At 39.3% G+C, this 15,125-nt stretch overlaps 1 protein-coding gene across 1 annotated transcript in view; it reads left to right on the top strand.

Annotated features, from left to right (window-relative positions):
- Nucleotides 1-15,125, top strand: part of TCERG1L (transcription elongation regulator 1 like) — a 268,237-nt gene that overhangs the window by 204,897 nt on the left and 48,215 nt on the right. Inside the window, exons 8-9 of the mRNA XM_077258434.1 lie at nt 2,222-2,376; nt 5,143-5,212. Of these exons, the coding sequence (XP_077114549.1) occupies nt 2,222-2,376; nt 5,143-5,212 (225 nt within the window). The remainder of the gene's footprint in view (nt 1-2,221; nt 2,377-5,142; nt 5,213-15,125) is intronic.

The raw sequence follows: 15,125 nt of genomic DNA, 5'->3' as shown, positions 1-15,125 counted from the left end.
TTACCCTTGTGTCACCCGAACCACAGGTAGCATGAATCAGAGCAAGCATACTTAGAAAAGCTGGCTGAGGACTATATGCCTTGGCTGACTAGTCCAGCTGGATTCTCCCCACCCTGTTTTAGTTGATTGACAGGACCCTCCTTGTCACCCCTACAGAGAGACCTGTGAAACAAATAAAGGGGGATGGGTAGAAGCCAGCTGGGACCGCATCGAACAAGTCAACTTAATCATATAGTCTCCGGTTAGCTTTTCAAAGTATGTTTAGTCTTAAACCCAGTGGAGCTTCAGAGTAAAATATACCTGGCTGCAATTGCAAAGCAAGGCTCTCATTTATGCTGCCTGTGATTCGGGAACATTATTAATTGTTCCCTTTAAATGTCTTGGATCAGCTACTTACTTACTGTAACAATCCCAATTACTGATATCAGCATTGTGTGCTCATTAAAGGTTAACCCCATATCATATTTTTCAGAGGCCCAGATTGATTATTTTGTAATCATGAATATTACATTATACAATTATATTTGTCTATTTCTTTATTTTTATAATTAAGATACATAAAAAAGTCAATTTCTATAAAATGGAAGTAAAGGATAAATATTTTGCTGGAGACCAAAGTAGCTTTGTCACAGGAACAAAAGTCCTGTGATTCCTGGAATGAAGCCTTCGGACTAATAACCATTCTCTCTTCTCCTCTCCATTTTTTTAAATGTAATAGTGATATAAGTTTTGAATCAAAGCATGGTTATCATCAGCGCAGTAAATAAGTTTCCCATACCAAGGGCAAAGATATATTCATTCTTCTGTCCTATCTCTGTTTTTAAAGAGGCTGTCCACTGGCTGGACCACCTCTTCTTGATCTAAATGTTCGACCCCGATAAAATAAAAAAGCTTATACTCACCTCCTGTCCTGGCGCCATTCCAGTGGTTTCGGCACTTGCGGTCCCGGGGCTCTTGTGCAGTTGTTGTGACATGTGACCCGAGTGCCCAAACAGCGCTGGCGTCACTGTCTCCACTTTTGGACAAAACAAACATGAAGAGGAAGTCCGGGCTGCAGCGCTCTCTCTTCTTCTTCATGTTCAATTCGACAGGAGGCCGGGGCAGTGACGCCAGCGCTCATTGAGCACCGGGGTCACGTGTCACAACAACAGCACGGGAGCCCCGGGAAGAGCAGGTGCCGACATTAAGGGAGCGGTGCCAGCACGGGAGGTGAGAATAAGATTTTCTATTTTATCGGAGCCAAGCGTAGGGTATGAGAAGAAGTTGTCCAAATAGTGGACAACTTCTTTACTCCTTTGACTCCACAGCCAATATTTGTATTTACATTTCGCATTTTTCACTCCCCATCTTCCAAGAGCCATAACTTTTTTTTATTTGTGGACATAGCTGCATGAAGGCTTAGTTTTTTGTGGTTCGAGTTGTAGTTTTGAATAACAACATCCATTTTACCATAAATTGTACTGAAAAATTTGGTAAAAAAAAACTGAAGTGGGATGAAATGGTGAAAATAATGCAATTTGGTCATTGATTTTGGGGGTTTAGCTTCTACATTTATTCATCGTACATGATTTTCCAGGTCAGTTCAATTATGGAAATAGCACGTTTATACATATCTTTTTTTATTATTATTTAAATGCTAAAAAAATTCTGGAGTTTGCAAAAAAAAAATTGTTTTCCCATTTTCGGAGACTATTAAAATGTTTATTTTTCAAATTGATGGAACTATGCAAGGGTTTTTTTGTGTAGTGAGCTAATGGTTTTATTGAAACCAATTTGGAGTATATATGACATTTTGATCATACATACTTATCCATTTTCTATTTTACCATATGAGTTAATTAATTTTATGAATTTATAGACTTGGCTTAAATGGATTACGCAATATCAAATATGTTTATTTTTATCATTTTGATATTAATTTATTTTTAAAAGGGAATGTTTTGATTTTTTTTTTTACTTTTTTTTTTACCCTGCAGATTCCTGATCACTTATGCTAAATACTGTAATACTCCCCTATTTCAAGTTATAGTGAATATTGCCATTTCCAGGTGTACTAAGCAAGCAGAAGGATTTTATCTCATTTAAGCCGGTGCCCACGCTCTACTTAAATGCAGCTCTCAGGGATAATAATCAAAGTTGAAAATGTAATTCAGGTTTTTAGAGGTTAAGCAGTAAGCATTTGTAAAGTTCTATGTTATTTGTATTCTTTTTCTATTCCTAGGTGTGTAGTATGGACAGGAGACGACAAAGTATTTTTTTTCAACCCTACCATTCAATTATCAGTTTGGGACAAGCCAATTGACTTAAAGAACAGAGTGGACATAAATCGCATCATTGAGGACCCACCACATAAGCGCAAATTGGAATCTCCCTCAAGTAACTAAGCGCTGTGATTATTTCATTCTATTTCATTAATTATCATTATAGATGATTATTTGCTCCTTCACTGTTTTTGTCTTTTTCATGTCGTCCTGACCGGCATGAAGACTTCTCAAAGGAGCACTCCCATGAAAGTTTTTTATCCTCTTAATGTATTGCAATCATCATATTATTTAGCACTGTGTAGATACAATTGTTCATTTTGCCTTTCTACCCAGCTAATTCTTCTCTTTTCTGTGCTCTATGTAGAAACAGGAAGTCACTTTTCCCTGCATGAGTCATCCCCCTCTTCAGCTCGTGAGCCAGCTGCTCCCTCCTCCTCCCTGCCAGGAACTTTATCAGTGATGATTCATGCACGGAAAATGGACCTCCTGAATCTACACAGAGCTTAGAAGGATTCAGCTAGTCAGTTTTTAATCATGTGATGTCATAGACCTAATGAAAAAGAGAAGAATTAGCTGAGTAGAAAGGCAAAATGAGCAATTGTAAGTGCACAGTGCTGCGTCATGACTGCATGACTGATGACTAATATGATGACTGCATTATATTAAGAGGATAAAAACTTTGATGGGAGCGCTTCTTTAATTAAACTACAACTAGTATTTGCAGTACAGACAAAGCAAACTTCTACATTTCCAGGAACATCCCCAACCTAGACTCTCCTTCCTACTCATTGTCTGCCTGTTTCTGCCCCTGCTGTTGTGTGATACCTTAATTGCTGTACTTCAGAAATGCTGGTGTCATTTTAATGCCCACTTTGGGCCTGATATGCAGTAATAATGTCCCATGTGTACCCTTTGAAGGGCTCTAATGCACCCTTATAGAATCACAGAATTATAGAATCTTGGAGTTGGAAGATACCTCCATGGTCATCATGTCCAGTCCCTTGCTCAATGCAGGATTCACTAAACTATCTCAGACAGATGTCTGTCCAGCCTCTGTGTGAAGACTTCCATTGAAGGAGAACTCACCACCTCTCGTGGCAGCCTGTTCCTCTCATTGATCACCCTCACTGTCAAAAAGTTTTTTTCTAATATCTAATCTGTATCTTCTCCCTTTCAATTTCTTTCCATTGCTCCTCGTGAGTCCAGGTGCAAATGAGAATAAGGATGATCCCTCTACTCTGTGAAATCCCTTCAGATATTTGTAGACAGCTGTTAAGTCTCCTCTTAGCCTTCTTTTTTGCAAGCTAAACATTCCCAGATCCTTTTATCGTTCCTCGTAGGACATACTTTGCAGTCCGCTCACCATCTTGGTAGCTCTTCTCTGAATTTGATCCAGTTTTTCAATGTTTTTGTTAAATGTGGTGCCCAGAACTGGACACAGTATTCCAGATGAGGCCTGACCAAGGAGGCATAGAAAGGGATAATTACTTCACATGATCTAGACTCTATGCTTCTCTTAATATATCCTAGAACTGTGTTTGCCTTTATTGCTGCTTTATCACACTGTTGACTCATGTGCAGTCTGTGATCTATTAGCATACCCAAATCTTTTTCACACTTGCTGTTGCTTAGTTCTATTCCTCCCATTCTGTAGTTGTAATTTTACTTTTTCTTGCCCAGATGTAGAATCTTATATAGTTAAGAGTTGTACTTGCCCGGGGATCTGCGCGGCTGTCCTCAAAGTACTTCCTCTGTCCCATAGTTATGTTACTGTGCACATCTTCCTGAGTCATCATACAAGGCTTATTAAAGAGTTGAACATTGAATTATAGCGCAGTTACCTGTAATAGATGGCAGTAAAAAGACAGTATTCTTTCTGAGTGATTGCTAGTTTCCATTTTTTCTTTACAAAATAACATTGCATAGACTGTCAAATGCTCAACTCTAGCTGGTGGCCTCCTATAGGAGAAACAATATTCCCCCCTTGTATTGCATCAATGGCCACTCACCCAGCCAACCAATATGTTTCTCTATACTACCGAGGGGCAAGAATCCAGAAAAAAAGATAGTACCTACTCCTTTTAGAGAAGACACTGATTTGGCTACTATTCATGAGATCCATAACAGTCATCATGCAAAGTTCATTAAAGGATCATACAGTGACGTATAGATATCAATGACCACTAAATGACTCTAGAGACACAGATTTTTCCTTCTAGTGTGGTTCATTGCACATTTATTACCTGAATAATATATTATAAAAATACTTGGAGACTGTAATTAATTGATCCAGATTTTTTAAAAAAATGTGTGCAATATTTGGAACCACCACTACACTGGACATTTTATAATTATGCCAACCTCCTCTGAAAATGTACATTCATTGGATCGGATTTGGCGGAGATACAAATGAAGTACATGAATGGGCCAGGTACGACATAGTGGGATCTTATGATATTTTGACAAATCCCTTGTGTCTTACAGAGGGGAATCCCAAGTGATAAAAATGAACTATGGTGTCCTTTATCTTAATAGAGCATTTCCCTCAGAAATAATGAGATAAGAAAACAAGCTCTTCAGTCCGGCCAACGATCTGATAGAAAAGGAAACACTCTGCCAGGAGTCTAAATCAATTTGAGCACGTGGATCTACTCCAACATCTCCGAACGAAAAATAGCAATGTAGTCCTAAAAGCTAAATATTAGTTCATTAAGCATTTTATGTTCAGCTCAGAGATTGGGAATTAGTCCATTGTTTTGACACGAAGACATTTGGCTTCCGGGACAGAATATAACATTCTCATTATTGGAGTGTTTGGGGTATTTAAGCATTCTGATTACTGTGGTTTTAAAGTAACTTTTCTCCTGGTCTCCACCAGCTGGCAAAAAAGATGGACTTGTCGGAGAAGATGTTAGCGGTGAACACAGCTCCAAAATTAAGAGGAATAAGTAAGTACACTATATGCGACAACAAGACTTGATATGTTCTCTGTGTGCCGAAAATGCAGTGTAGGTGCCAAGTGCACTAATGCAGAGAATTTGCCATCGTACTTGCAACTGTTTTATTATTTTTTTTTGTATAATTTTTGTGCCAAAATTACTTTAAATCATTGTGTGCACCAAAATTGTTCATGCTGTGATTCTAAAAGTTGGAAAAATAGAAGTGGTAACATTTGGAGAAGGCATGTTCTCCATGTTTGTGACACATTTATTAAGTTATCACATTTTTATTATTAATCTACACTAAGGTGAGCTGTCAACATTTCAACATAATCATTTTGAGCCTTAATCTTTGCACCCCCCATTCTGGTGAATTCCCTTCATTGTTTATGTGATATACCACCAAACATTTCCTCATGGCTGTGCCTGATACTACAAATCACAGCAATTCTATTTAAGACACATTCATGAGTCGGACCTTCACATTTTAGTTATTTATGGCCGATACCATGGATATGCTATCAATATTACTATAATCTCAAAAACACTTTTTAAAGTGGATGTGTCACCAGTTTGCACAATAAAGACAGGTTGCATTATTAAATAGATATCAAAGACCTGATAGTACTTATTAAGATCATATATGTCAGTATGGTTGCATAATCCTCTTTAAAAAGTGTTAATTCTACAATGCCTATCTAGCCTCAGTGTCCCTCCTCCCTGCTGCTGCTGAAAATCTCACACTGCTCAGTGCAAGCTGCAGTTGTCAGATAAGTGGGTGGAAATTGAATATACTTGTATTCATGAGCTTGCTCACTCTTTAGCAGGACTCATAAAAGGCTCATTAGCATATCAGAATTACATAGCCATACTGACATGGAAATTCAATGCTATTACATCAGACTCATCAGGTACTAGAGATCTATTTATTAACGTATGCAGTATGTATTATGAATTCTGGTAGAAGATCGACTTGAAAGTTTATCCAATATGTGTTAATGAGTACTGTTCTTAGGAATATAGCTTATGTCTGTTTCCGTCTATGTTAATGTCTGTTTCATGTCTTGATCTCACACCACCGACCCCATCATTCAGCTGATCAGCAGGCTGCAGGCAGTCAGAGTCCCACAGTCAAGTATGGATATCCATCACTTTAAGACAAGTTGTTATAAATGTTTTATAAGTATCCGATATAGATGATACATTTTATGATTTAACTTTACTATCACCAATTTACAATTCTTAAGATTTTTCAAGCTTAAGAAGAATATTCTAATATTACTACCTAATTATAATAAACCGTCTGCTGTGATTAAACTTTAAAATTGTTTCTTTATTTTAATTACTATTTCCTATTGCCCCCTAATTTTTCTGCAATCTTTCAGTTCGTGAATAACCCTGCCATCTTGTTTGCAGTCATACTTAGCATCTTCTCACTGACTGGCTAAAAAAAAAAATACATAAATAAATAAATAAATAAATATATAGCTCCAGTGATATCAACAGTTATGTTTTATATATATATATATATATATATATATATATATATATATATATATATATATATATATATATATATATATATATTAGACACTGTGGTTATAGTAGAAATAGTTAATGTAATGGCTCAGTTTAATTCTACCAGATAAAGGGAATCTGTCACCAGGTTTTTGCTCCCCCATTTGAGAGCAGCATATGTAGGAGCAAATACCCTGATTCCAGTGATGTATCACTTGCTGGGCTGTTTGCTGTAGTTTTGATATAATCACAGTTTTCTCTGCTACAGATCTTACAGTTCTATAATGCTGAGCTCTGTATAACCCCGCCCACAACATTGATTGGTTGCTTTCTGCCTGTGTACAGAGTATAAAATAAAGCTGCCAATCAGTGGTGGAGGCGGGGTTATACAGATCTCATGAATATGTTTGCCCATCTGGCAGCAGGTTTATGTGTCCGCTAATGATAATCTCCTGCTGATAAAACTGTCATTTTATCAAAACTGCAGCAAGCAGCCCGGTAAGTGACACATCACTGGAATCAGAGTCTCTGTTTTTATATCTATATTATTCTGCTCTCAGATTAGGTGGCAAAAACCTACTGCTAGATTCCCTTTAAATATTTTTTGTGTCAATTTTGATTTTATCTGGATGCAATTGAGCACATGTAAAGTCACACATCTCAAAATTGTCACCCACATGCCCTCAGTATGTCACCTGTATGTCAGTTTTTTACTTCCATATGACATCCATTTCATATATCCACAATTTAAAATATAATAATTGGCCAACTAGCTTCCCTAATAAATAATTGCAATAAATCTGTAAAAAAACCCACATAATATATGGACAGTAACCTTTATGGGATCCATTATTTGAGCACCCATTGACTTATAATGGGCAAATCTGATCTCAAAAACGGATAAAAGTAGAGCATGCTTTATTTTTTTTACACGCAGGACATCCGTACAATGTCACATTCCTAACTTTAGGACATGTGTATTATTTAGACATTTGTTTTTATTCTAGAATTCTATTATCTGAACCTCCCACTTTCAAGACTTCTCTCGTGCTGCACCAGGTTTCTGGAATGCACTACCAAAGACAATCCTATTAATTCTCAGTATCCACAGTTTTAAATGTACCCTAAAAACAAATTTATTTAAACTGGCCTATAACCTCATCTCACTAATCTAAGTATTGCCCGTTCTCCCTTCCATGCATTCAGTAGCACTTTGTATCTGTAATTGTACAGACACTGGCTGGTGACCGATTCATGCAGCGCTATTTGAATACTCTATATATTATACTGACAGCTGGACCTTACACAACAAACACTTTTAATTTCCAACTTTCATGTCTCCCCTATTTCCTCATAGATACTTTGCAAATAGGACCCTCACTCCTCTTGGTATTCGTTCCACTGTATGTTACTCTGTAACGTCTTCTCTTGTTTGTACAAGTTCCCTCTGAATTGTAAAGTGCTGCGGACTACGTAAGAGCTATAAAAATGGAAAAATATATTATTATTATGGAATTGTTTGCACCCGTTTTCACTTTCTGCCCAGAAAGATAAGAAGGAGTATTATGGAGATTTAAAAGTTAGGAGGATTAGATAAAAAAAGAGATGAGTCCAAATAAAACTGGAGGATGGAAGGACTATTCTCTTTCGCGTTCCTCTGGTGTATTGTAGCAGAGGGGTTCTTCAGAAATGGAGTTTGTACATAATGCACATTTTTGGTCATTCGTTAGCTGTTCTATTGGCAGCATATTTTCATATATTGTACATATTTTGCTTTCCTTTATTAATTTTTCATATTTTGTTCATGTATTTGTCATTAAGCTTGTGAATGTGTGAATGCATTTAGGTCAACAGGTCAATGAGGCAGCAGAGACATAAATCACCCTGTAGAAAGCATAGGAAATGATATAACTGCCAAACATTGCAGCTGGCAGGTGTAATATTTCGTATTTTTGCCTGTCAGGTGGCTTATTTGAACATGATTTTTCCATTTTTTTACTGAGGTTTTTTTGCTGCCACTTCCCTGACACACAGCGATCACAGACCGCTCCTGCCGGGGATTCAGCTGCCTCTGCTGATGTGATGGACTTCCGAGGTCATTCTGATTGACAGCCAGCTCCCCCAGTTAGGCAGTGGGGAGATGGCTGTCAATCAGAATAAACTCAGAAGTTCTGCCCCATCGACAGACTGGACAGGAAAAGAAGCCTTCACTGTGTAGACTTGACATCAGCGGAAGCTTCTCAATCCCCGGCAGGAGTGGTCTGTGACCTCTCCCTACCGGGGAACAATGGCACCAGGCACAACAGTCAGGTAAGTTGCAATTATCTGCCTGTTAGTGCTTAGGTACATTTTTCCACAAAAGGAAAAATAGAACATTTCACATAAGTGGTTTATATAAAGTGTCTTTAAGATACTTTTCCACCAACAATAGAGGATGTACCTGAACCAAAGACCCCTCCCCACAACTTTTAAATAGCTTATCCAGCAGATAAAAAAGCAATATTCACCCATTCCGATCACTTTTAAGTCCAATTCTGATACCAAGAAAATAGCATAAAATGTCCTCGCATCCAATCACAGGCCATAGAGATGATGCTCTTTAGTCAGTCATTGGATACTCTCTGCCATTTCCATAGTGCCAATATGGGACCTGGAAGTAGAGTCAGCATGGACAGAATAATAAGCATCGGGATTGGGAGCACAGGAGCGGAGGAGGAAAACTATAACTTTTTTTTAATCCAATTTCAGCCCTTTAAAAATAACTTTTTCCCAATCACCTTCTCTTTAGCTCAAAATTACTTAATAGGATTTTTTAAAATAAGTTGCTTTTAATCAAGACAATCCCTTTTAAAAAAAATGTTTTCCATAATAAAAATTGAAGAAAGTCATGGACACTAAGCCATGTCAGTTCATTAAGCTGTAACCTGTCTACAGATTTTTTAGCTTTGTCATTTATCATTCAAGTTGAAGAAAGTAATTAATCTCTTAGGCATTAAAGCAAGCAACTATGTGACACTGATGTTCTAATGGACTTCTTAATTAGACGTTGTGAACAAACAAATGAAGACTTAATTTTTGTGAGCAGGCGGAGAAACCACGATCTGCACTCGGGACCAATGTCCTAACGACGAGATAATGCATTTTGTAGGGTTCTTCTGAAGATTAACAAGAGTATGAAATTCCAAGGTGACATTTTACTGTTCAGCAATTTAGAAATATTTTTTTAATAAACTTGAATGTCAAGTACAAAAGTCAAACATTGCAGATCAAGAGTAGGAGGAAACCCTAAGAAACATGAAGATCTCAGCAAAGTTGTGACATGCATTTCTTAAGAATATATAAAACTTTTTTTTTATTTTAAGGGTAATTTTTTTTATAACATTATCTAACAGTCGTTCACTTAAAATGAGCATAATTTTGTACTTAAAATGTCCCTTTACTTTTAGACAACTTGCTCTCATTTTATAGATATTGTAATAGTAATAAAAACAATAATAATAGTAATAATAATAATAATAATAATAATAAATATACAAGCTGCAAATCACATTATTAAAAGATTATGTTTCCTTTCCCCTAAAAAACCCCTCCAAATTGGCAATCACTAGGTGTCTACTTTCTCGGTAACTTGCTGTCTACTTCCTATTGTCAGGTGCAATCCACCTCTAGCAGCAGAGACCTTGAAACAGATTACAGGAATTGGGGGTTGGGTTTTGTTTTTATGCTCCTGGTTTCAAACTGCATATAGGCACAACAGAGAGTAAATATTTCAGTCCAGAGCAGGTGACCAATTGTACAGGGTGGGCCATTTATATGGATATACCTAAATAAATTGGGAATGGTTGGTGATATCAACTTCCTGTTTATGGCACATTAGTATGTGGGAGAGGGAAAACTTTTCAAGATGGGTGGTGACCATGGTGGCCATTTTGAAGTCGGGCATTTTGGATCCAACTTTATTTTTTCCAGTGGGAAGAGGGTCATGTGACACATCAAACTTATTGAGAATTTCACAAGAAGAACAATGGTGTGCTTGGTTTTAACCTAGCTTTATTCTTTCATGAGTTATTTACAAGTTTATGACCATTTATAATATGTGTTGAAAGTGCTGCCATTATGCTGGATTGTCAATGCAACCCTCTGCTCCCACTCTTGACACACTGATAGCAAAACCACAGAAGAAATGCTAGCACAGGCTTCCAGTATCCGTTGTTTCAGATGCTGCACATCTCGTATCTTCACAGCATAGACAATTGCCTTCAGATGACCCCAAAGATAAAAGTCTAAGGGGGCCAGATCAGGAGACCTTGGTGGCCATTCAACTGGCCCATGATGATCAATCCACTTTCCAGAAAATTGTTCATGGCACGTTCCCTGAGTTTTTACAGCAAGATGGTGCACCACCACATTATGGTTGTCAGGTCTGAGCATTCCTACATGAACAGTTTCCTTGAGAGTGGATTGGTCATTGTGGCCCAGTTGAATGGCCACCAAGGTCTCCCGATCTGACCCCCTAAGACTTTTATCTTTGGAGTCATTGTGGCGCCCCAGGGTCTTGTTCATCACAGTGGTATTGCTTTCCTCATTGGGAGAGTGATATCAGGCTTGGAGGCAAGGATTGATAACTTTCACCAAGTAAACACAGACATGCAACATGTTCGCACTCCGGGCCACAAGAGGGAGCTTTTGATCCTATTCCTAGGTGACTTCCCTATATAGTGGTTTGGAGGGAAAGTCAGTTAGTTCCTGTCAAAGAGACAGAGGGGAAGGAAGCAGAAGGGCCGTGCAGCAATGAGAAAGTGCTGCAGCTCCTGGACAGCGATAACACCGAAAGAAGAACAGATTGCAGTGAGTGTGTAGGAGAGAGAGGCAGAGGCAAATGACACTTGGGGAGGACAGCAGTGATTGGACTGTCTCCCTGGCAAAGGGCAGACACCGGTAGCCAGAAGACTGAGGCTTTTGTGAGACTCTAAGACACATAGCAGATACCAGCAGGACAGCTGGATTATACATCACCTGTAACACCCAGGAGACACAGTGACACATAGAGCCCGGGTCAAGATAGAGACCCTGTAAAAAGGCTTGAGTCACCTGTCATACGGGTTTGTGTCCTAACCTATATGTGGGACAGAGAGAAGAACTGTGAGGACCTTATCAGAAGCCGTAGGCAGTAAGGGACTACATTACCACCGCGCTAGAAGGAAGGCTTTAATCTCCACCTGGAAAAGGGGAACCCCAACTTGCCTCCAAGCCGGCCGGACCCTGCCTGTCCTGTGATCTGGTGCCCTGGACTGCGGTTGCCTGAAGCTACAGTAAACCAGGTAAAAGACTGCAAACCTGTGTTCTCATTCTTCACTGCACCATCATCTTCCATCTACACACCGAGAGCCCTGGGGATATACTGTGTACCATCTAGCTGCCATAACATCACCCAAGAGGACCCCTTAAAGCAGCGTCAGTCCCTACTGACCGAATATCGCAGGTGGCATCACGAACACAAACTGTAATCTATACCCCTTTTACATGGGCGCCCAAGGCCATGGACTAGGTCACCACTGTGACATCTCCCTGTGAACACCGGACCCAGTACCGGGTACCCCATGGCCCTGGCAGCGACTCATCATCTGAAGGCAATTGTCTATGTTGTGAAGATATGAGATGTGCAGCATCTGAAATAATGGATACTGGAAGCCTGTGCTAGCATTTCTCCTGTGGTGTTGCTATCATTGTGTCAAGAGGGAGAAGAGGGTTGCATTGACAATCCAACCCAATGGGCAGCACTTTGAAGACATTTTATAAGTGGTCATAAACTTGTAAATAACTTATGAAAGAATAAAGTTACGTTAAAACCAAGCACACAATTGTGAAATGGTGAAATTCTCAATAAGTTTGATGTGTCACATGACCCTCTTCCCATTGAAAAAAATAAAATTGGATCCAAAATGTCAAACTTAAAAATGGCCACCATGGTCAACACCCATCTTGAAAAGTTTTCCCCCTCCCATATACTAATGTGCCACAAACAGGAAGTTGATATCACCAACCATTCCCATTTTATTTAGGTGTATCGACATAAATGGCCCACCCTGTATAATGGCAGGAGTAATGCATCCTGGGAAGTGTAGGAAAGGAAAGTTCATTCACCTATAGTGTTGAGCATTCTGATACCGCAAGTATCGGGTATCGGCCGATACTTGCGGGTATCGGAATTCCGATACCGAGATCCGATACTTTTGTGGTATCGGGTATCGGTATCGAAACAACATTAATGTGTAAAATAAAGAATTAAAATCAAAAATATTGCTATACTCACCTCTCCGACGCAGCCTGGACCTCACCGAGGGAACCGGAAGCGTTCTGTGCTTAAAATGCGCGCGTTTACTTCCTTCCGTGACATCACGGCTTGTGATTGGTCACGTGCCGCCCATGTGGCCGCGACGCGACCAATCACAGCAAGCCGTGACGTAATTTCAGGTCCTGAATGCCTATTTCTGCATTCAGGACCTGAAATTACGTCACGGCTTGCTGTGATTGGTCGCGTCGCGGTCACATGGGCGGCACGCAACCAATCACAAGCCGTGACGTAATTTTAAAATGCGCGCGTTTCCTGCCTCCCGTGACGTCACGGCTTGTGATTGGTCGCGTCGCCCATGTGACCGCGACGCGACCAATCACAAGCCGGAACGTAATTTTAAAATCCTGAATGCCTAGAATTAGGCATCCAGGACCTGAAAATTACGTCACGGCTTGCTGTGATTGGTCGCGTCGCGGCCACATGGGCGGCACGCAACCAATCACAAGCCGTGACGTCACGGAAGGAAGTAAACGCGCGCATTTTAAGCACAGAACGCTGCCGGTTCCCTCGGTGAGGTCCAGGCTGCGTCGGAGAGGTGAGTATAGCAATATTTTTTATTTTAATTCTTTATTTTACACATTAATATGGATCCCAGGGCCTGAAGGAGAGTTTCCTCTCCTTCAGACCCTGGGAACCATCAGGAATACCGTCCGATACTTGAGTCCCATTGACTTGTATTGGTATCGGGTATCGGTATCGGATTAGATCCGATACTTTCCGATACCGATACTTTCAAGTATCGGACGGTATCGCTCAACACTATTCACCTATAATGCTGGCAGAATGCTGATGATGAAGAACTGCCCACTAAAAAGGCATGGATAACGTGTTGAAAAGTATGAGAATCAGGACATTTACTTAAAGTGAACCTGTCACTGGGTTTGACCGATAAGAGATACCGCCACCACCTATCAGGGCTGATATACAGCAATTTATTACACTGTATATCTGCCCCCAATCCAACCTGTAAGAGAAGAAAAATAACTTTTATTATAAAAAATGTAGGTTATGAGAACACAACTGAGATATTGACTTTAGAAGCGATATGGAACTGAATCACTGGAAGTACTCTGGGCGGGACAGGGACACTTCCAGTGCCTCGACCTCCATCTCCATCTTCAGTTGAACTCTGCCTTCTAGGGGTGAGAGCAATGATAAATGCAAAAGTGACCAAAACCACAGTCAAAATGGATGAGAACAGAGAAAAGGTCTGTGGTCGCCCCCTGCAGAACTATTCCGTTATAGGGGTTGTCTTGCTAGTTGCCGATCATTTCTACCTGTTGTCTGTTCCATTTTCACAACAGCTGGAGAAATTGATTCACAATCAGTGCTGCTTCATACCTGGACAGGTTGATTCACAGAAGTGTGATTGACTTCGAGTTTTATTGTGTTGTTTAAGTGACCCTTTTATTTATTTGAGCAGTATACAATGGACCCAATTCATCATTTACATTTCATTGAAGTGACATTTTTTATCTCATATTATTTGTTGAGTTTTTTTGCCCTAAATTCTTCAAAATGGCACTCACAGTCTATGAGTTTGGCACAAAATAAAAAATGCTCTTTATTTTTTACTTTAACTACTTTTTATAACTTTTCAACAACAAAAGTTGCACATCTTTTAAAAGTCCCTGAAAAGCACTTTTGAGGCCAGTAAAGACTCCCCCTTTCAAGTTTCATTTTATTGCCATTTTGAAGACTTCTGTTTGCATGGAAAACATGTAGGTATAAAAACCTAATGCTTTCAAAGTTGTGAGTTTTCAGCAATTCTAAACAAACCTTTGAGCCTTACAGTCTGGATTCAAGGTCTTTTTACTTTCATTGACATATAATTTTGCAACCAATATATTATGCGCCTAAGAGATTACCACCAGTATTAGGTTTTATAAAACTTTCATCTGTGAGCTAGGTGAGGTGAAAAAAAAGATATTTCATCCCCTGGATATGAGCAAGAATTTTCCTGTGATGGCAAGAAGAGATTTTAAAATTGACCAATTTATCACAAATGTTTGGCTTAAAGCGAACCTGTCATTTCAGGTGATCTTTCAG

Source organism: Ranitomeya variabilis, chromosome 4, assembly GCF_051348905.1.
Source record: "Ranitomeya variabilis isolate aRanVar5 chromosome 4, aRanVar5.hap1, whole genome shotgun sequence".
Taxonomy (NCBI): domain Eukaryota; kingdom Metazoa; phylum Chordata; class Amphibia; order Anura; family Dendrobatidae; genus Ranitomeya; species Ranitomeya variabilis.
This window is presented reverse-complemented; position numbering and strand designations above follow the sequence as displayed.